The 20840-nt window shown below is 43.9% G+C and overlaps 2 protein-coding genes across 3 annotated transcripts in view; both read left to right on the top strand.

The window, feature by feature from the left end:
• The window catches only part of GSTK1 (glutathione S-transferase kappa 1), a 33281-nt gene extending 26354 nt beyond the window's left edge, over positions 1 to 6927 (top strand). Inside the window, exons 4-8 of the mRNA XM_068255396.1 lie at positions 1365 to 1465; positions 1574 to 1609; positions 4545 to 4661; positions 4770 to 4863; positions 6505 to 6927. Coding sequence (XP_068111497.1) covers positions 1365 to 1465; positions 1574 to 1609; positions 4545 to 4661; positions 4770 to 4863; positions 6505 to 6548 — 392 coding nt within the window. The 3' untranslated portion in view covers positions 6549 to 6927. The remainder of the gene's footprint in view (positions 1 to 1364; positions 1466 to 1573; positions 1610 to 4544; positions 4662 to 4769; positions 4864 to 6504) is intronic.
• Positions 6928 to 13424: 6497 nt separating this feature from the next.
• Positions 13425 to 20840, top strand: part of YBX3 (Y-box binding protein 3) — a 36076-nt gene continuing 28660 nt past the window's right edge. For both annotated transcript variants that reach the window (XM_068255633.1, XM_068255634.1), the window contains exons 1-2: positions 13425 to 13678; positions 20200 to 20263. In XM_068255633.1, coding sequence (XP_068111734.1) covers positions 13579 to 13678; positions 20200 to 20263 — 164 coding nt within the window. In that variant the 5' untranslated portion in view covers positions 13425 to 13578. The remainder of the gene's footprint in view (positions 13679 to 20199; positions 20264 to 20840) is intronic.

The raw sequence follows: 20840 nt of genomic DNA, 5'->3' as shown, positions 1-20840 counted from the left end.
AATGCAGGGTTATATTGCGCTTTAAGCTGCCCACTGATGAGACAATCTTGATTGTCCAATTTTACCAAAATCTATGTAAAAGAAGGGTAAACTGAGTGAATATACTTTGAATGGCTGCTTTAGGTAGTCCCCCTTATATTACATCAAAGTTGCAAGATTGTACAATAAAGATTGAATCATTAGTGGGCACCTTGAAGGCCAATTTACACGGGGTCTGGTGTAGCGCGATGCAAAACATGTCAATGCAACGCACAATAAATGCTTTATAACGCACTGCATACATTCTTCCCCGTTAGGCTAGCACCCTTGTGATGCACTGACTTTAATTTAAAGAGAAGTTGAAAATTATCTCCTAGGAGAAAAAGTTAATTGCATATGGGTCATAGTGTTATACAGAACCATAGTTAATAACCAATAAACAAAGTGTGCACATACTGTATATAAGAAGGTAGCACTTTGTGTGCACTTTACGGGTGGTCAATAAAAACACTTTGCCATTCTGTCCATTAGAGGGAGACATCCTCAAAGGGAAGATTTAGAATTGTTAACAGCAAGCCTTATCCTCAGTATCAATGTTTGTGAGGGTAATTTGGGCAGCTGAAATGGGCATGACATTGATCATTTCTGCCTGCAAATTAGAAATGATTTATCTTGATAAGTGTTTATGTGCTAGATGGGATCAAATAAAAGATTATGTCCTTTAAAGAGTCCTTTGCATTTCCCATTATCTTGTAAATAATCCATGTTTGACAACTGCAAGGTAAATCGTCCATGTATTAGTTCCTTCTAGAACCACCCCTTCTTTGGCCAGCGTTAGTAACTGTTATATAATTATAAAAGAGGAACTTTAACCCAGGATTTAATTTTATCTCATTAAGTAGCTGATATCCCCTTTCCTACAAGAAATCTATCTTTTCTCAAATAGAAGATCAGGGACCCCTCCTACTGTGTGATGTCATGACCATGGTCCTGACTGTCTAGGAGCCTCGTTGCATTCTGGGAAACAATGGCTTTTTTTTTTCCAACTGCCAAGCAAGCAATATCTTCCTCTGTGCATAGAACTTTCAGTAACGAACATTCCGTACAGATCACCTGGCAGAACTGAAGATGTCACCAGTGATACATTTTAGAATGTAAATCAGGGAGAGTAAAGATTTTACAACGGGCAAACACTGTCTAAATATTCTATAAATTAATATTGTAAACCATAAGCAATGTTGTTTTTTATTTTCACTACAGTTCCACTTTAAGTCATAAATGTAGTTATTAGAACTGTATTGCAGCATACATTTGTATTGTGCCTAATACATGTAGATGATTTCCTTCACACTCCACTTGTATCCGTAACACTGTCTGTATTACAGGGAGTCTCTCTGCCATGCGTTTCATCACTGCCATCCAGATATCACATCCTGAGTTCCTGGAACCAGTTTCAAGGGAGCTGTGGATGCGGATCTGGTCTGAGGTGGGTGCTGATTCAGGCATGTCTCTGATTGTATATCTCTATGTTGTAATAGGCAGGTTTCGTTTTCTTGTATAATAATACTCTGCTGTTTTGTTTTGTTTTTAATAGGATAAAGATATTACAGAACCTCAGAGCATTTTGGAGGTATTATTTATTGTTGTGTTTGTTGTTTATGCCACTTCCTGTAATTATGTCAGTGTTTTGATCTTGTATTATGTTTATAGAGTGACAAGTTTGTGAGCCGGAGTATCCTTGTATATTAGTTACCTCACTATTCTTAATCAACCCCTGCTAACATCTGAATAACAGTGCGCCCCCAAGTGGTGGAAATCTCTGTGTGAATGGGATTGTCTTATGTAGAGCATATAGCCTTAGATTTCACCCAGGTATTTCAGTCTGTAATGTGTGGAGTAGGACAAGTGACTTTTGGTGGATTGCAAAAGGAGTGCTCAAAGTCAGTTGTCTATGGGTAGGGTGTGTGGTTGGTATTGGTTCCACTTTGTGGGCCACTCTGGTGGTGGGAGGATCTGGCAATAGGGGTGACAAGAAAATAAATAAATGAAGGAGTGCACTCAGTGGTGTCAGATGCGTTTATGGACTGGCTGAGGAGTAACCTCACCTGAATTGGTGGCTGGTAAGCCCGTACTGGGTTTTTAGCAGTAAAGCTTTGTCCCTCTCGCTGTGGACAAGGCATGAAGCTTTTTTAGGGCTCCTGCTGTACTCAGATGAGGGTCCTCATGAAGCTGGTGCCTGCTCTAACTGGCTGCACACAGCTGCATTCTGCGGTTTTCCCCCTGCGCAGCAATGCGACTTGGCACTAAGCAGGTTGCAAGCAGCAAGTATGAGTAGAGGAATTGCTGCGGGGTGTGAAAGTGGAAGTAAGACACGGCTATGACTGTGTTTGTGAAGTATATATTTTATTTGCAACGCGTTTCTGGGAGGGAAGCTTCCCTTTCATGAGGCTAAACATCTGCTCTTGTAATAAAAGAAACATACCAGGCAGGGAGGGACCACTAGTTGGCTACACGTGCTTTGAGCACACTTTAGTTATAGGTCCGTGGTGATGGGTTTTCCTTATTTCCACTGCAATGGAATTCCTGGTCCTTCCCTATAGCCCTTTTCACCATTGCTTGCTCTCTTTGACTAGCATCTGGCCCACCATCAACCACCCATATGATTGCTTCCCAACTGCACTGGTGGGGGCAAAATTGCAAGAGCAGCCTGGTAGTCCTGGCTATTGGCTAGCATGATAAAGTCGAGGCTAGAAACAGAGAGGGCCTCTGAGAAGCCCTTTCAGAAGAATGAAGGGCGCAGCAACAATTTGGGGATGATTATATTGGTTCCATAACTTGGGCAATAAAAGCATCAGTTGTTTAAGGTAAAGGTAAAGGGGGGAACTAGTGGGTTTTTACTTGCCTGGGATTTTTTCAAGCCCCTGTAGTCCATCAGCTTCCTCAATGTCCGAGTCTGCGATCCCAAGGCCTACTGGCAGGAGCAGTTCCAGACCACGCCCTTCCGAGATCGCTATCCCATAGCCGGGAGCATTCTGTGCCTGCACGCTTAGTTAAGGCTTGTAACTGTGCAGCCGCTGAACGCACCCACCGCGGCATCGCAATCGAGTAGGTGTTCAGCCCCTGACAGCAGCAGAATGGATGGGGACTGGAGGACACTGTGGGAACTAACAGACTACTTCGGGCTTGAGGAAGCCCCAGGTAAGTAAAAATCCAGTGGTTCCACTCATCTCAAATACACTTGAAAGTGTACCTGAGATGGTACACTGGCCCTTTTTTATACTTACCTGGGGCTTCCTCCAGCCCCATGAAAACCGTGGCCTCCCTCGTCGTCGCCCTTGGCCCCTCCGTTCTGGCACTAAGACTCCCGGTAATCCGGGCAGTCACGACCCTGTGCGCATGTGTAGCCGCACGCACAACCCTCGTTGCGCTCCCACGTCATGGAGCCTTCTGGAGCAGAATGCTTCCTGGGGACAGGATCGTGTGCGCGGCCGAGCTGTGCATGCACAGAAGCCCACAACTGGCAGCAACTTTGCGAATTACCGGGAGTCTTCGCACCAGAACGGAGGGGCCAAGGGTGACAACTAGGGAGGCCACAGTTTTCATGGGGCTGTAGGAATCCCCAGGTAAGTATAAAAAAGGGCCAGTGAACCATCTCGGGTAAACTTTAAGGTTTACTACCATTTTAGTTTTATAAATTATTTTTACCTACTGCCAAGGCAGTACTTACAAGGAACTGAGCAGGGACTGTTATACAAGTTGTACATAAATCTGCAGGACTATTATTCCTGGCATCTCTCCTGATGCTTCTCCCATCAGCTGACCCTTTTCTGTAATCTGAGTATTTCATAGCTTGGGTAATGCTCGCCTCACTCTGCTCAAAAGACCACTACCTCAAAAAATAACTACAAGTGTACACCTGATCTGTATATGGTTTTTCAGGGTCTAGGGCTAAGAGTATTAGAGGCAGAGGATCAGCAGGCTAGCCAGGTAACTGGTATTGCTTTTAAAGGAAATACATATGGCAACTTTCATATCCCTCTTGCTTCAGTTGTCCTCTAACTGCTGCCCTTTTGTCTGCTAAGCAGTTTGCTTGTCTCCCGAAATGGTCATTCATGTCTCTCTTCTTCCATACAGGTGTTTTTTGACACTGGTTCTTTTTTTCATCAGCGATCTGCCAAGTTAGGCAGCTGAATGGGGCAACTTGTCAAAATGCTTCTGGCCAAATGTTTTATGTGCCGTTCCTTCACCACATTAGTGTGACTGAGTGCTATTGATTTTAATTGAAACATCCCCCCCCCCCCCCCCCCCAGCAGCAGATAGGGCAGCACTGGCATTGCTATCAGTATAATGTTTAGTTCCACAATGGGTAGATCGATGATGCAAACTGGAAAGTATTTCTGATGCTCCTGTTTGGCCTGGACTGAAGAAACTTCCGGATTGCACAACAATCAGTTTGGTCTCTTTTTGTCATTGTATTTGCTGCAGTGGTGTGAAGATGATATTGATTATAATATACCGTACATTTTTTTTTTTTTTTGCTGTAATTAACTGTATGTTTCTATTAGGCTGCAAAAAAAGCAGGGATGCCGGAGGATGAAGCTAAGAAGGCCCTGGCTGCAATTTCCTCCCCGGAGATAAAGGAGAAGCTGAAGCAGGCCACGGAGAGGGCATTGGAGTATGGGGTAAGCGTACCCATGTGAATGCAGGAATTGTCATGCCAGGCAAACAACAAATGCCACAATATCTCTAGAATGTGGTGTATGCTACTCTGTGTTGTGCTTTATTTGCAGGTGTTTGGCATGCCTGCTGTCGTTGCACACATAAATGACAAACCGCAGCTGTATTTTGGATCAGATCGCTTTGAATTATTGGCACATCAGCTGGGTGAGTATAAAATGGGCTTTAATAAAGTGGTTGTGTCAACCATGGGATTCTACTAATGCTGGATACACACTATACAATTTTCTGACAGATTTACTGATTTACAGAAAAATAATCGGAAAATCAATCGGTAATCAGATCGGACGTGTCTAAAATAATCGACCTGACAGTAAATTTGTCCGAAAATTGTATTGTGTGTACCTAGCATTGTAGGTGCCATGATTGTAGGCTTTTGCCTAGAGGTGCCCGTATTAAATTGGGTGCTTTTTCCCAAACCGCCCCAAGTCTAGCCACATGTCACAATGATTGCAAGCTTTGCTGCTGGGCTTTCAGTATCTGTGCCACCTATAGCTACCCAGTACACTACATCACTGTGCCACCTGCCCATCTGTGCCAAGTGTAAAGGAAGGTTGTCTACTGCAGCACATTTGGATTTTCATTTTTTTTTTTTAGAAATGTATCTGCAGGTTATAAAAGTGCAATTCTGTTACTCTCTATAAAACCTTTCTCCTAAATACTAAATACTCACTACATCTCCAGGAGGCTTCAGCGATGGGGATTCTGGTTGAGATCATGGCTGCTTCTTGCTGCAGTTCCTCTTGAGAGAGCGCATTGGGCTGTTGGTTGGATGCAGGATGTTGCTGTTGCAGCCACTAACCTCTCCCTACTAATTTTTTTTTTGGTGGGGAGGCGGGGAGGGGGCAGCTGTGAGTATTTCAGTGATTTGCTACCAGTGATTGTAGTATGGGGTGCAGCTGGCCTGCCACTTAAAGGGAATCTGAAGTCCGAGGAATACAGTAGCTGCCAGCTTCATTCTCTAATAAACGATGCCAGTTCTGTGCTGATGCTCTACTTTTAATACTTCCTTCCAGGTACCTGGCCCAGAATGAGCATGCAGATCAGATATTTGATTCTGGTCTGACTCCACTTGCTGCGTGCTTGTTTCAGATATGTGACTCAAATGCAACCAATGCCTAAAGCTTAGCTGTATAAGATGGAGGCGTGGCCAGAACATGAGGGTGGGATCTGGACACTGTGTGGTAGAGTTTGAGGGTGAGAAGCAGTGGTGCAGTCTTCACAGTTAGGGTCACATGACTCCTCTAAGTTGAGGTCCACCATAAATTGGGGGTTGATATTATAATATAATTGTGTGATGTGTGGCTCATGAAGCGTAGTATGTTTTGATAAGAGGAGATCAAAGCGGACCTGAACTCAAAACGTCCCTCTGCTCTAAAAGATAAGCAACAGCATAATAACCTTTAAAGAAAAAACATTGTGTTGTTACAGCTGCTACAAATCCTGCAATAAATCTGTCTACTTCCTGCTTTAATGGAACCAGACATTTTGTTAACATCCTGTGTTTACAAATAAGCTCTCTGCTGTGGCAGTCAGCTGATACAGCGGAGGGATCAAATTGCAACTTGTGCTTAGTCACAGATAAGGGGGGATTAGACAGGCTAAACTCTAAATACATACAGAGTGCATGTCTCTGTTTTCCTTCTGTCCTGTGCAAGAGTTCAGGTCCACTTACTTTCTGGCACCATTTTTGCAATGTCAGTCTATCCCTGAGACTTGAAAAAGCAACGGTCATGAGAAGAATATGACAATCTTCCATTCTGACAGTTTGCTTTTGCTTCCTTTTAGGTGAAAAATGGTTGGGACCAGTTCCCCAGAAGTCCCGTCTGTAAGGACCCTGCAGAGGAGATCCACCCACCCCACCACTTTTATGGAAATCCAGGGCTGCCTGGACTGTGTTACCGCCACAGACTAAAATGATTTGCATATTTTATGAAAAATAGTACCATATAATTATACTGTTAGAGGCACTAGGATAAATGGAAACTGCTCTCTTAGTGGGTTTGAGCGCCTGACACTGCCTTATTAATGTGCTCTGGGTTCTGAGCTGCCGAGGATATCATTTAAGCCAGAATTGCCACAATGTCTGCAATGTAATTTGTACCAGTATTTTTTATCGTGACATCTTGTGTGTTTTAAAATTAAAATACACATTAAATGTGTGCTGTTATATTCTTTGGTAATATAAATAAAGAGCTAATTTGCTATCAACACATTCTGTCATTCACAATTCTTATCCGGTTCAGCACTGCAGTGCTGAAAATCTCATGCATCCGAGCAACGTTCACCTCCCATTCATTCACCAATAACTTTATTGCTACTTATCACAATGAATTGATCTATGTCTTGTTTTTTCCACCACTAATTAGGCTTTCTTTGGGTGCTACATTTTTGCTAAGAATTATTTTTTTCTAAATCCATTTTAACGGGAAGATTAAGAAAGAAATGAAAAAAATTCATTATTTCTCAGTTTTTGGCCATTATAGTTTGAAATTAATATATGCTACCGTAATTAAAACTCATGTATTTTATTTGCCCATCTGTCCCGGTTATTACACCGTTTAAATGATGTCCCTATCACAATTTATGGTGCCGATATTTTATTTAGAAATAAAGGTGCATTTTTTCAATTTGCGTCCATCACTACTTATAAGCGTATAATTTAAAATAATATAATAACATACTCTCTTGACATGCATATTTAAAAAGTTCAGACCCTTGGGTAACTATTTATGTTTTTGTTTTTATTGTATTTTTTTTTTCTTAATAAAAAATGTGAGTAATTTTTGGTGTGGGAGGGAAACAGTCAATTTTAAATGTAAAATAGGATAATTGCTTATTGAAAAATGTATGTGGGTGCAGTTTACTATTTGGCCACAAGATAGCCACAGTCAAAGTCCTGGATGCGAACGATCTCGCATCCAGGAACTAAAGAACACTGAGAAGTTTCCTGGTGGGCAGAAATACCGCGCTCTCTCACTAGAAAGCGTTGGTTTTTCTGCGGGGAAGTTAGATCGGTGAATGGGAATTCTATTCCCATTCACTGATCGGGGGGTGGGCGGTGGGAGCGTGCGCCCGATCGCGCACACCACGCGGCGGCAGCAGAACCTATCTGGACGAACTTACTTGTCCAGATAGGCTGAACTGGTTATAGTGGTCTTATTTCCTGACAGTTTATATGGATTTATGACGTTGAGATGACCCATTGATTTGTCCCCACATTCCTCAATGATTGTTGTAGTATTTATTGCATTGCTATACAGTATTTTCTCTTCCCATTCCTGCTAGTCACACAGTAGTAATAGTCCATATATGTCAAACTCTGGCCCAAATCAGGCCAGCAGAGCCATCAAATTTGGTCCTCAAGTGGTTTCCCTACTTTGCATTATGTTTGGCCCACTCTAGATCACCAAGAAAGCTATATTGGAGGTGAAGCCCTAGATCACTAGGGAACTGAATAGGGGAGGGGGGGCACTAGATACCAGGGAACTTGTATAGGGGAGAGAGGGAGCCACTAGATACCAGGAGATTGTATAGGGTAAGGAGGATCACTAGACACCAGGGAACTGTATAAGGAATTAGGCATTAGACACCAGAGGATTTATGCAATTCACTTTTTCACCTGAGTTTCCTTGTGGGAGATGATTTTTTTTATCTTCGGTTTAAAATAACTTTCCAGCACTTTTTAACTAAAATATTACCAAAATATAGGTGAAAAAGTTATATCAAAATTTTTTTGAGCATCTTCTTGCTTTCTGGTGGCTTAAAGAGACTCTGTAACAAAATGTTCAGCCGTATTTCTTCTATCCTATAAATTCCTATACCTGTTCTAATGTGCTCTGGCTTACTGCACCCTTTTCTAGTTGGACTGTCTCTGTAATATATCTAATCTTCCTTTGTCAAGGTTTGTCGAGGCAGAGAGGAATGCACTGCCTTTTGCTGTGATTGGGAGGAGTTATGCACACCTCCTCCACGCCCCATGCAGTCTCTGTGTGTGTGCTTTGTTTATCCCTTACAGACAGGTCTCTGCTCACAGCCAGCGTGTCTGTGACCTTGTGAACAGCTGTGAGTGCAGAAAGATCAGTTCAACGCCCAGACAAGCAGCCAAGGCAACAAGTGGGAGAAACATTACGGCAGTCAAGTCACTTTTGGGAGGAGCCTCTGCAAACAGGCACCTGCTCTGATTATGTATTTCCTGTTTGGCGGCCATCTTCATTGTTTACAAAAACAATGTATAAAACTGTGATTTTATCACCAAGAAAGCAGCAAGAGCAGTGAAAATGTCACAGAGGGGGCTAGGAGAAGACAACAAACAGGCTGGTACTTTTATTTATGTAAGATTTTCTCAGTACAGATTCTCTTTAAAGGGCATTTTATTGTCAGGTTTAAAAGTATCACCTAGGTGAAAACTCAGGAGAAAAAGTGAGGTTCATATGGGCCCAGGGGCCATATGCAATTCACTTTTTCACATGTCTTTTTCTCCTAGGTGAAATTATCAACTTGTCAATTAAATACCTAACTAATTTCTGTAGTACTCGTTCACCTACTTTTTGATGTTTTTTCAATTGCAAAGTGTTGAAAAATGATTTTAAACAGAAAATGAAAAATTATGTCCTAGGAGAAAATGCAGGAGAAAAAAAATAATTGCAAGGGCCATATGCGATTACCTTTCTCTCCCAAGTTTTCTCCTAGGTGATATTTTTAAACTTGTCAATAAAATAAGCTACCAGAAAGCAAGAAAATATTCAAAATAACTCTGTCAGTACTTGACAACTGGTAGGTTGTGTCGGTCCAACGTGTGTACGCACCTTAACACTTTAGCCACTGACTTTGAACAAGCATATGCAGATCAGGTGTTTCTGATATTACAGTATTGGCAAATCTGACAAGATTAGCTGCATGCTGGTTTCTGGTGTTATTCAAACACTAATGCAGCCAAATAGATCAACAGAGCCACTCCTGAACTTGTGATCATGGAAGAAAAAAAAATGAAGTTCCTTGTTGGTGAAAGTTCTGTTATATCCTATCAGAGTAGATTTATGACTGGTTCTCTTTAATTGTGTGTGCATGCTGAATAACCTGATATTGCAGAGGCTTGCTTGGGTAAGATCTAGTGATTGTCATGAGAGACATGAACATTAGAGCCCTCATTAAAAACAACAGGCAGTGACAGGTCAGTGTGGTGTGTGACTAAACACAGGACAGACAGATCTGTTACGACTTCTTTCCACAGACTTGTGGCAAATGCCTATTGAAATCCACCAGCTGGGATGATTAAACACCAAGCAACCTATTTATAAGACAGAGTTAAAAAAAACTAAATGTATTCAGCATCTTTGCTCTCCAGGTCAAAAGTGTTTTGAAGTCCTATCTGCCTCAGTGTGTGTGTATGTGTATTATCTATCTATATATCTATAGATATGTATTTATATCATCTGAAAAGTATTCACTTTTTCGACATTTTGTTATGTTCTATTCCAAAATGGGATTATCGTATTTTTTGGACAATAAGACACTCCTGACCATAAGACACACCTAGGTTTAGAGGACAAAACCAGGGGAAAAATATACTAAACCTGGTGCATCCTTGGTGGAGGGGCATCTAGTGGATTATGCCCCTTTGTATCTTATGTCCCCTTGTACCTCTTGTTTCTTCCTCTGTTCCCCTTATGCCCCCTTGTGTCCTACTAGTTTGCTACTATATACCCCTTTGTGTCCTCCGTTTGTCCCTGTGTCCTTCATTTGTCCCTGTGTCCTCCTCTGCATGGGCACAGTACAGGGAGTCCCGACATTGCAGCAGGTTGGAGGTTCATATTGGCAGGCATTCACAAGTCAGGAACTCCCTGCATTTGGACTATACAATGTAGTAACTTTTTTCCCCCACTTTTGGGGAGAAAAAGTGAGTCTTTTAGCCCAAAAAATAGTCATTTAATTTTTTTCTTCAGAATTCTACACACAACACCCCATAATGACAACGTAAAAAAAGTTATCTTGAGATTTTGGTAAATGTATTGGAAATAAAAAAACTGAGAGATCACATGTACATAAGTATTCTCAGCCTTTGCTCGATACTTTGTGGATGCATCTTTGGTAGCAATTACAGCCTCAAGTCTTTTTGAATATGAAGCCACAAGATTCACCCATTATTCTTCACAATACCTTTCAAACTCCATCAGGACGGAGGGGAAGTGTTGGAGCACAGCCATTTTGAGATCTCTCCAGTGAATGTATTCAAGTCTGGGCTCCGGCCGGGCCACTCAAGGACATTCTTAGAGTTATCCTGAAGCCACTCCTTTGATATCTTGGCTGTGTGCTCAGGGTCGTTGCTATGCTGAAAGATGAACCGTCGCCCCACTCTGAGTTCAAAAGAGCTCTGCATCAGGTTTTCATTCAGGACGTTTCTGTACATTGCTACAGTCATCTTTCCCTTTATCCTGCCTAGTCTCCCAGTTCCTGCCGCTGAAAAACATTCCCACAGCATGATGCTGCCACCACCACGCTTCACTGTAGGGATGTTTTTTCCTGGTGATGAATGGAGCTTGGTTTCCTCTAAATGTGACGCCTGGCATTCACACCAAAGGGGTATCTGAGGATTTAGGTGCCACCATGGGACAAAATGTAATTTGCAGCTCTGGCAGTGCCAACAGTATAGATGAACTCCGGCTAGTGGTAGTGTCTGTGATTCCAGCGGTGGACTTAGTATCAGGGGTTGGTGGCAGATCGTGACCGTGACTACTGTGCTGGAGTTTGCGGCAGAGGAGTTTGGCCCGATGATTTCTAGCTATCTGTCTAGCTAGCTGTCTGTCCACCCCTGCACATAGCAACTCTGTGCGGCACTTGGCTGTCTCAGAGGAATTCATCTTCTATGCCCGCATAGCAAGAACCAGGCCCGGATTTATATCACAGGAGCCTATAGGCACAGATGTCCTGGCTGGCACCCTAGACTTCACCCTCCATGAGCCTACAAACCCCTGCCGAACCGCACCGCAAGTGGCTGGCTGGCCCAGCTGTCACTTCTCCCTTACTTCCCTTGTCCATCATAGCTACAGGTGTCCCTTAGTATTAGGTATCCAGCGCTATCTTCAGTATTAAGTAGCTAGAGGTGCCCCCGACTGAAGGGAGATCTCGTCAGTGAAATGCAGAGAGCTGGGCGAGAAATCTCTCATATACACTCTTATCAGGACTCTAGGGAAGGAGAGAGGGAGGCACTGGGGGTGGGGAGTGAGCCGCCTTTCCATCATCAGGCGCCTGTAGGCCCGTGCCTACAGTGCCTTATGGTAAATTCAGCCCTAGCCAGAACCGTCACCCTAGGTATCATGTCATGATCCCTACAGGCTACGGTTATAGTGCGTGTGTACGCGCCATGTGCTCAAAATCTCTAAACAGGCTTTTTAGCTACAGAGGCTTGATTTCACCCTAAAAGTGACACTGATCAACTATAAGATGGTCATTTTAGATCTAGACCTAGAAATTGGATTTCAAATCTTTCTCTTATAATACAGATGACAAATTTAACCACTTGAGGACCCACCCTTTACCCCCCTTAAGGACCAGCGTTGAATTATGTGATCTGTGCTGGGTGGGCTCTACAGCCCCCAGCACAGATCAAACACCAGGCAGAGAGATCAGATCACCCCCCTTTTTTCCCCACTAGGGGGATGATGTGCTGGGGGGGTCCGATCTCTGCTGCCTGCGTGTGGCTGGCGGGGGGGGCACCTCAAAGCCCCCCTCCGCGGCGAAATTCCGCTTCCCCCTCTCCTACCTGGCAGCCCTGGTGATCGGGGCTGCACAGGACGCTATCCGTCCTGTGCAGCCTGTGACAGGACGTCCCCTGTCACATGGCGGCGATCCCCGGCCGCTGATTGGCCGGGGATTGCCGATCTGCCTTACGGCGCTGCTGCGCAGCAGCGCCGTACAATGTAAACAAAGCAGATTATTTCCGCTTGTGTTTACATTTAGCCTGCGAGCCACGATCGGCGGCCCGCAGGCTATTCACGGAGCCCCCCGCCGTGAATTGACAGGAAGCAGCCGCTCGCGCGAGCGGCTGCTTCCTGATTAATTAGCCTGCAGCCGGTGGTCCTGCAGCTGCCACTTTGCCGACGCGCGTTATGAGTGCGCGGTCGGCAAGTGGTTAACCTATCGCTATGTTTTTTTTTTTAGGGAGTTGTAGGGGAATACTCCAAACACAGGGAGCACATACAAACTCCATGCAGATACGATGGCAGCAATTCATACCTGGAATTCTAGTGCCACAAGGCAATAGTGTTGTGAATAATAACTATTAGTAAAAATGAAGATCAATGGATTTCTGAACTCGATACAAAAATACTTTATTGGAACATGGCAAGAAATTACAACAGGATTAAAAGGCCACCTGTGTCGACAGCTGTTTCACATGTTGCCCCGCCTCCTCAGGATACTGATACAACATGTAAATTATGTTGCAGAGAAATGAAACAACGTTCCATACGATTACTGCGCCTAATGGCATGATATAGTTTGGTAGTTTATTGTATATCATTGTGCTTAGCGCAATCTTCATGACAGTTTCCAAAAGATTTCAGGTTTAAAATATACTGCAATTAAATGACCAGTGAAACCTGCATGGGCTATAAGTAAGCTACAGTGTGAGTAACCCTGCAGTTGTCTCTTTAACTCAGGAGGGGGAGTGGAATGCCCCTCCGTATAAAAGGTCCTGCAAGGCCATTTTTAGGGCAGTAAGATCAGTGAGGAGAAGAAGAGAACAAGCTAAGTCGAGGATTGAGATCCCTCGAGATACCATCTGAGATCCTCCCTGCCTCTCCCCCCTAATCTCCGAACATCAATTAGCAGGGAATCAAAGGGAACCAAGAAGCTTCAGCCATGAGTGAGGTACCAACAGAAGAACCCAAACCCAAGGCTGCAGGGGGAGAACCAAGTGCTGCTCCCCCCATTACAGGTGATATCGAGAGGAAAGTACTGGGTAAGTAACAGTAGTATATGTGAACTATGTATTAAAGTCCTTCAGAAGTTTGTACTCCCTTTCCTCGTGTCACTCCTGCACGTTCTCCACTAAAAAACCTGTCATGGTCTATTTCTGTCCCTGCTGATGCTACATCTGTTCATCTGCTCCCAGATTATGTGACTAGAGTTCCTGCTGTGTATTAGAGTTTAAAAATCCTTTATATTTCTTATTCAACAGCACAGACCAATTTACTCAGCTATTATCTGAAGATCAGGATTTTTCTTAAATGTTTTTTTTTTTAATCTTTTTTTTATTGTGAGGCCTTTTCCTGTTCCTGCAGCTACATCAAAGTAAGCACTTTACTTGTACCTTCAAATATGCTAACACTTTAGAGTTATCTCCTGACAAGCCTCAAACTTCAGTAGCACCAGTTTTTTCAGCATTCAGCCCTACATAGACAGGAAAATTGTGGGAATGGAGGCACTCAGTATATTAATTAATAGTTTTCTGTTGGCATAAAAATCATACAAAAGAGATGTATTCTTTTACCACTCCAGAACATAGGACACCAGTTCAACTGGAAAATGTGTTATTCAAAACACAGATAGACAATGCGTTTTGCTGGTACTGGCCCTCTTCCTCAGGTCAATACACAGTGCCTTGTAACAGTGTGCATAGAGTATGGGCGCCTCTAGAGATATTGAGGGGTGTCCATACGCTATGCACACTGTTACAAGGCACTGTGTATTGACCTGAGGAAGTGGGCTAGGACCCATGAAACGCGTTGTGTTTTGAATAACACATTTTCCATTTAAACTGGAATCCTATATTCTGGAGAGGTAAGAGAAAACAGAGATGTTTATGCCATTAAAAAATCATTTTATAATATTCTGGGCACCTACATCCAGACAAATTTCCAGTAAGACCTCCCTTGGAGGTACTAGTTTTACCCAAAAGTGTATTTAGGAGAGCAACCATCCAACATCCAGCAGGACCTGGAAAGCTGAGCGGGGTCGATTTATTCCCCACAAGCCTCTACGGTGGTTACAGGTATCTGCAAACCATCCCTGTGAGTATAAAAGCATATACTTACAATTACTTCTAAACTAACGGTACTGCACCATTGGGCTCCTGGCCTCTCTCTGCTCTCTTATCACCTACGTGCTCCAGGAGTGCAAACCTACTATGTGAAACCCCAAAACCTTTCTACATAGACATGAACTTATCTGGTTTGAGCAGTTTGCTTTTCCTATTCGTCTTCATGTGCTTTTCCTTAGAATGCATTGGTGGGTATTACCCCTGAGCAGCATTGATGGTTTGGGGTCTCTTATCTGCAACCAGTGTCCTTATTTTATATTAGAGATAGGAATATGGGCTAGCTGGGTATTGGGTCTGCAGATTTTTTGGCCAGCAGCTGATTAATAGGTCAGTTGACTTTTAATTGGTTAGCGACCCTTTTGTGCTGCATTTTCTTCTGGATATTTTGCTCATCATTATTCCACAGTCTCTTTAAAGTAAATGGGAACCTGTTAAAAAAATCAAACAGATACTTACCCAAGGAGAGGAAAGGCTCTGGATCCTATAGAGCTTCCTCTCCTTTCACGAATCCCTCGTTCCAGTTTTGGCTCCCTAGCAGTATTCGACTAAATTGGTCAAATACTGCTTTCCGTCACTGAAGGAGGTCTCGGAAGGCTTTAGAAGCCCAAGTGCTCCCGAAGACGGGCGGCTCCATAAAGCACCTGCGCGAGCATGCTCTCTCACACGCTCTCTCACACGCTCATGCAGTCACAGTACAGAGCCGCCAGTCTTCGGGAGCACTCAGCTCCTAAAGACTTCTTAAGCCTCCGCCGGGGGATGCAAATGGGGGAGCGCTGCAACTAGGGGACAGAGGAGCGGGAAGGCTCTAAATGACCCAGAGCCTTTCCTCTACTTAGGTAAGCATCTGATTTTTTTTTTCCCCCAAGTTGCCATTAACTTTAAATGGCTGACCAGGCATGCCCTGCAGCTCTCAATTAGCCAGGAACTGTTGGGTTTTAGCAACTTTCTACTTTGTTCTTTGAAACATTTAATTTAGTGTGCACTGCATACCTGCAGGCAGGTAGGAACATTATTTTTTATGAACTTACAGTATGTCATAAGGAGATGGTTAGTGAATTCCTTATACAAGCAGGAGGATGTACCGTATACATCACTGGAGAGGATAACACAAGAGTAGGTTCTTAAAGGGAACCTTAACTGAGAGGGATATGGATGTTTCCTTTTAAACAATACCAGTTGCCTGGCAGTCCTGCTGATCTCTTTGGCTGCAGTAGTGGCTGAATCACACACCTGAAACAAGCATGCAGCTAATCCAGTCTGACTTCAGTCAGAGCACCTGATCTGCATGCTTGTTGGGTGGCTGTGGCTAAAAGTATTAGAGACACAGGATCAGAAGGAGAGTCAGGCAACAGGTATTATTTTAAAAGGAAAAATCCATATCCTTCTCAGTTTAGATTCCCTTTAAAGGTTTAGGGGTTGATTCACTATAATAAATAGTGTGCCTTATCAGAGTTAACATGCCTTTTAAGAGTTAACATGCCTTATAAGAGTTACCATGCCTTATCAGAGTAGCATAGCAAGCGCTCGCTCCACTCGTCCTGCCCTGAGCCCCTGCGAGTCCAGTCACTTTAAAGGACATTATCCCTGCACTTTGATTAGCCCAATAGGCTGCCTGTCAAGTTTCCTGCCAAGTGATAGGCAGCCTATTGAGCCAATCAAAGTGCGGGAATCATTTCATTTAAAGAGATTGGACCCGCAGGGGCTCAGGGCAGGACGAGTGGAACTCTCGTCATTGCCAATTAGCAGGTATACGTTCTTAGCGCTCGTTATGCGTCACTGATAAGGCATGCTAACTCTGATAAGGTACGCTATTTGTTATAGTGAATCAACCTAAAGTGTACTCATGCTGAATTGTGAATAAACTGATGAGTCGAATGGATAATTTCCGGCATGTCTGATCTGCTCCCAGATGAGAACGGGATCGATTTTGTGCAGTAGTGATTTGAAAATCAATCCTGCTCTCAATCGGGAGCAAATTGGACAAGCCAGGAATTATCAATTAGACCTGTCAGGCTGACAAGAATTAGCATCATGTATACTAGCCTCAAGTCTTGGTTCAAATTGCGATGGACTTATCAGGAGCAGCAGTGTATCTAACTAACCAGAATTCTGGAAGTCCATCTGGTTCATCTGGTGCACTTTGGAGCAGATGTGTGCCATTTTATTGGATGAATGACAGTGCCTTCATTAGCTTTTTAAGGCCCGTACACATGCTAGAATAAAGTCTTCTGAGGCATTTCAACAGAACACAATGTCAGTCTATAGGCTCACTTCATGTCTGTGCAGCCACAGCCCAGCTGCGTCGCCAGAGGGATAGGTATATCAATCGAGCTTGTGTATGGGGCTTTATTCTTATGCCTGGTACACACCATGCAATTTCCTGTCAGATAGACAGGTCAAATCGATCATTTCTGACAGGTTCGATCTGATTTCCGATAGTTTTTCGGATCAATTTTGTATCAAAGTGGTCGGAAAAACAATTAGAAAAACAACCGGAAATCAGATCAGACATGTCAGAAGTAATCGATTCGACCTGTCTGTCTGACGGGATATTGCATGGTGTGTACAAGGCGTCCTGATTATCTTGTATGTCTCCTTACAAGATAAGATCTTTATAGCCATAAGGCATTGCACAGGAAAGAGGGAAGAAGGAAGGGAAGACCTCAAAAGCATTAATAACAGTTTAGAAGCATTTATTAGAACAGGGATTAAACACAAACTGTAGCTACTTTACCATCATTACAGGCATAGCTGAGCTCCCAACTGTCCCTCATTCGGAGGGACAGTCCCTCTTTGGGAGCCCTGTTCCTCTGTCCCTCTTTCCTTCTCATGTGTCCCTCTTTCAGGACTTTGTCCCTCTTTCTATATAAATATATATATTTCTATACTAAAAAATGTGTTTGATTGACTTTAAACTTTATTCCCATCCTTTAAATTGATATATTACTAATTTTAGAATGTTAATATGAAGGAAAATAAACCAGAACCAGGATAGAAAGGACCAATGTGGTTTGAATTATAAAACAACATATTTTTCTTACGAAATCTGTATGGTTTGAGTGACTAGGGGGCGTGACAAGGGTGTGCTTTAAGTGTCCCTCTTTCTCATCTCAAAAAGTTGGGACTTGGGAGGCATGTTACAGGTATAGATTAACATCTTAGTTTAATAAGGCACCACACAGTTACTGTGCCGCCCACACACTGCCTGATATAAAGTCAAGGTACCTTTACCCTGTCCCCTTCATGGTTCCCCTCTGCCCTGACATTGAACCTGGTCACCCTATCATGTGTAGAAAGCACATGGAGGTGGGGGTGGGGTGATTAACATAGCTACTTTTCCTTGCTGCAGCCAGAGACCTTCTCGTCTTCACAGAGCTGCTGCCATATCTTCTGACATCCCCCCTCGAGGTAGGGTTGCCAGGTTGGCTGATGGAGAAAACCGGACAGGGGCTGGAGTTAGGGGCGGAGTCAGAAGCGCACTTTTATGTAGAGTGGGGCTAAGCAATGGGCTTTTAAAAAAATGTTTTTTACAGTATTTATATCGCACTGACATCTTCTGCAGCACATTACAGAGTACATAGCCATGTCACTAACTGTCCTCACCAGTACATGCACATAAGAGACCACTTTTCACCAGTAAATGCACATAATAAGAGACCGCTTTTCACCAGTAAATGCACATAATAAGAGACAGCTTTTCACCAGTAAATGCACATAAGAGACAGCTTTTTACCACTAAATGCACATAAGAGACATCTTTTCACCACTAAATGCACATAAGAGACATCTTTTCACCACTAAATGCACATAAGAGACATCTTTTCACCACTAAATGCACATAAGAGACAGCTTTTCACCAGTAAATGCACATAAGAGACAGCTTTTCACCAGTAAATGCACATAAGAGACAGCTTTTCACCAGTAAATGCACATAATAAGAGACAGCTTTTCACCAGTAACTGCACATAATGACAAACAGCCAGTTGTCCCCAGTATATGTAGCCAGGGATATATGTGCCCAGTATATGTAGCCAGAGGTATATGTCCCCAGTATATGTAGGCAGGGGAATATGTCCCCAGTATATATAGCCAGCGGTATATGGGCTCAGTATATGTAGCCAGGGTGTATATGGGCCCAGTATATGTAGCCAGGGTGTATATGGGCCCAGTATATGTAGCCAGGGTGTATATGGGCCCAGTATATTTAGCCAGGGTGTATATGGGCCCAGTATATGTAGCCAGGGTGTATATGGGCCCAGTATATGTAGCCAGGGTGTATATGGGCCCAGTATATGTAGGCAGGTGTGTCCCCCCCCCCCCCCCCCCCCAGGAGGGAAGCAGTCAGCGCAGAGAAGAGGGAGAGCGGTGAAGAAGGGGGCCATCTCCCCCCCTTCGCTCACCTTAGGGTCCTCTCCCTCCCTCGCTGTCTCCTCCGATCGGTGTGTGCGGTGGCTGGCAGAGGGGCGGAACTTACCTTCCGTGTCTCCTCCGTCTGGTGACTGGTCTCGTCGCAGGCGCCGCGCGGGATGAGTTGCCACTACTCTGGTCTGATGCAGACCAGAGCAGCGGCTGCGGCACCAGAACTTCCGGCCGGCGCATGGAGCGACATGGAAGGTAAGTCCCGCCCGCTGCCAAGCGCCACCGCCAGTCAGCCACACACAGATCGGAGGAGACAGCGAGGGACGGAAAGCATCTAAGGTGAGAGAAGGGGGGGAGATGGCCCCCTTCTCCGCCGCTGCCCACCGCTTTCCCTCCACTGCGCTGCTCTCCTCCTGCTACAGGCGGCTGTCAATACTGACAGCCGCCGGAAAAGGCATAAAACCGGACATCTTAATTGTCCGGTTTAGCATGCCTTTTTGCACCGGACACAGCGGCCAAAAACCGGACTGTCCGGTCTAAAACCGGACACCTGGCAACCCTACCTCGAGGTTATGTTATATCATAACCACAACAAGGCTGAACATCTGAGGGTATGGTGGTGGCCAGCAGGTAGCAGATGACTACTGGAGTCCTGGCAGCTGATCCTGGGAAGGAACTGTAGCTACATAGATCACACTTGGCATGCTTAGTATATGCACTTTGCAGGTGGAAGGGACTAGGCAGGAGACCAGTGATCACTGACCCATACGTAAATCATTTATGTCTTCTGCTTCACATTTCAGTGTATTTGAATGAGGTTACATCAGTCTGTGCATCTATATACACTAGATGGTTGGCTTCAAATACTAGTAGTGTAAGCATCAGCAGGGGACAAACAGAATGTCTCTCGACTCTCAGCCTGCACAGTGTCATGCTATTGTATGATGGTTTACTTTTCTATGACTATTTGCAATGGCAATTTGTACCTCAAAGTCATAAATTTAAAAAAATGCACATTAAAACAAACCTTAAGTGAAAATAAACTAATGAGGTGAGTCATTATATCTGTTCTTTTTCTGCAGCAACCAAAGTGCAAGGTACTGTGAAATGGTTCAATGTGAGAAATGGCTACGGATTCATCAATCGGTAAGCTTTAAAATAGCAGAAAATTTTGTAATTTGTCATTTTGTACTGGCGGAGTTACTAAAACAGACCCATCACTGAAATCACTCAAGACTCGAGTGAATGGGCATGTGTCAGAATGATCAATTCCAATTATTATTTTAAGGGGAAATTGTGTGGGCCTGGTACACACTATGTCAGAGCGGTACCTCCACAATATTGTGTGGATGAGTTTTAACACTCCAGTGCTGCCCTGTTGTCTGCTGCACTTCTGAGCATGGCAAACACTGAAATTGTGCCCCCCCCCCCCAAACCCACCAGTACTAATAGGTAGCCAGATGTGTTCCCCAGTATTATGTAGCCAGAGGCTCCCCAATATTAGGGGAGGTGTCCCTCCAGTATAGGTATCCTCCGTAGGTATAGGTAGCCAGAGGTGTTCAGTATACGGTAAGTACTCCCCCCCCCCCCCCCCCCTTCCCCCCATGTAAGTAGTTTGATATGTCCGAAAAATAATGCCACACTTTGCCTGATCTCGACTGCCACCTTAATTTAGTAAACCCACACCTCAGTCTGAGGGAACAGTCCCACCAAAATAATGGTA

This window comes from Hyperolius riggenbachi, chromosome 10 (assembly GCF_040937935.1).
Source record: "Hyperolius riggenbachi isolate aHypRig1 chromosome 10, aHypRig1.pri, whole genome shotgun sequence".
Lineage (NCBI taxonomy): Eukaryota > Metazoa > Chordata > Amphibia > Anura > Hyperoliidae > Hyperolius > Hyperolius riggenbachi.
The sequence above is the reverse complement of the archived record's forward strand: the minus strand, read 5'-3'. Positions and strand labels throughout refer to the sequence as shown.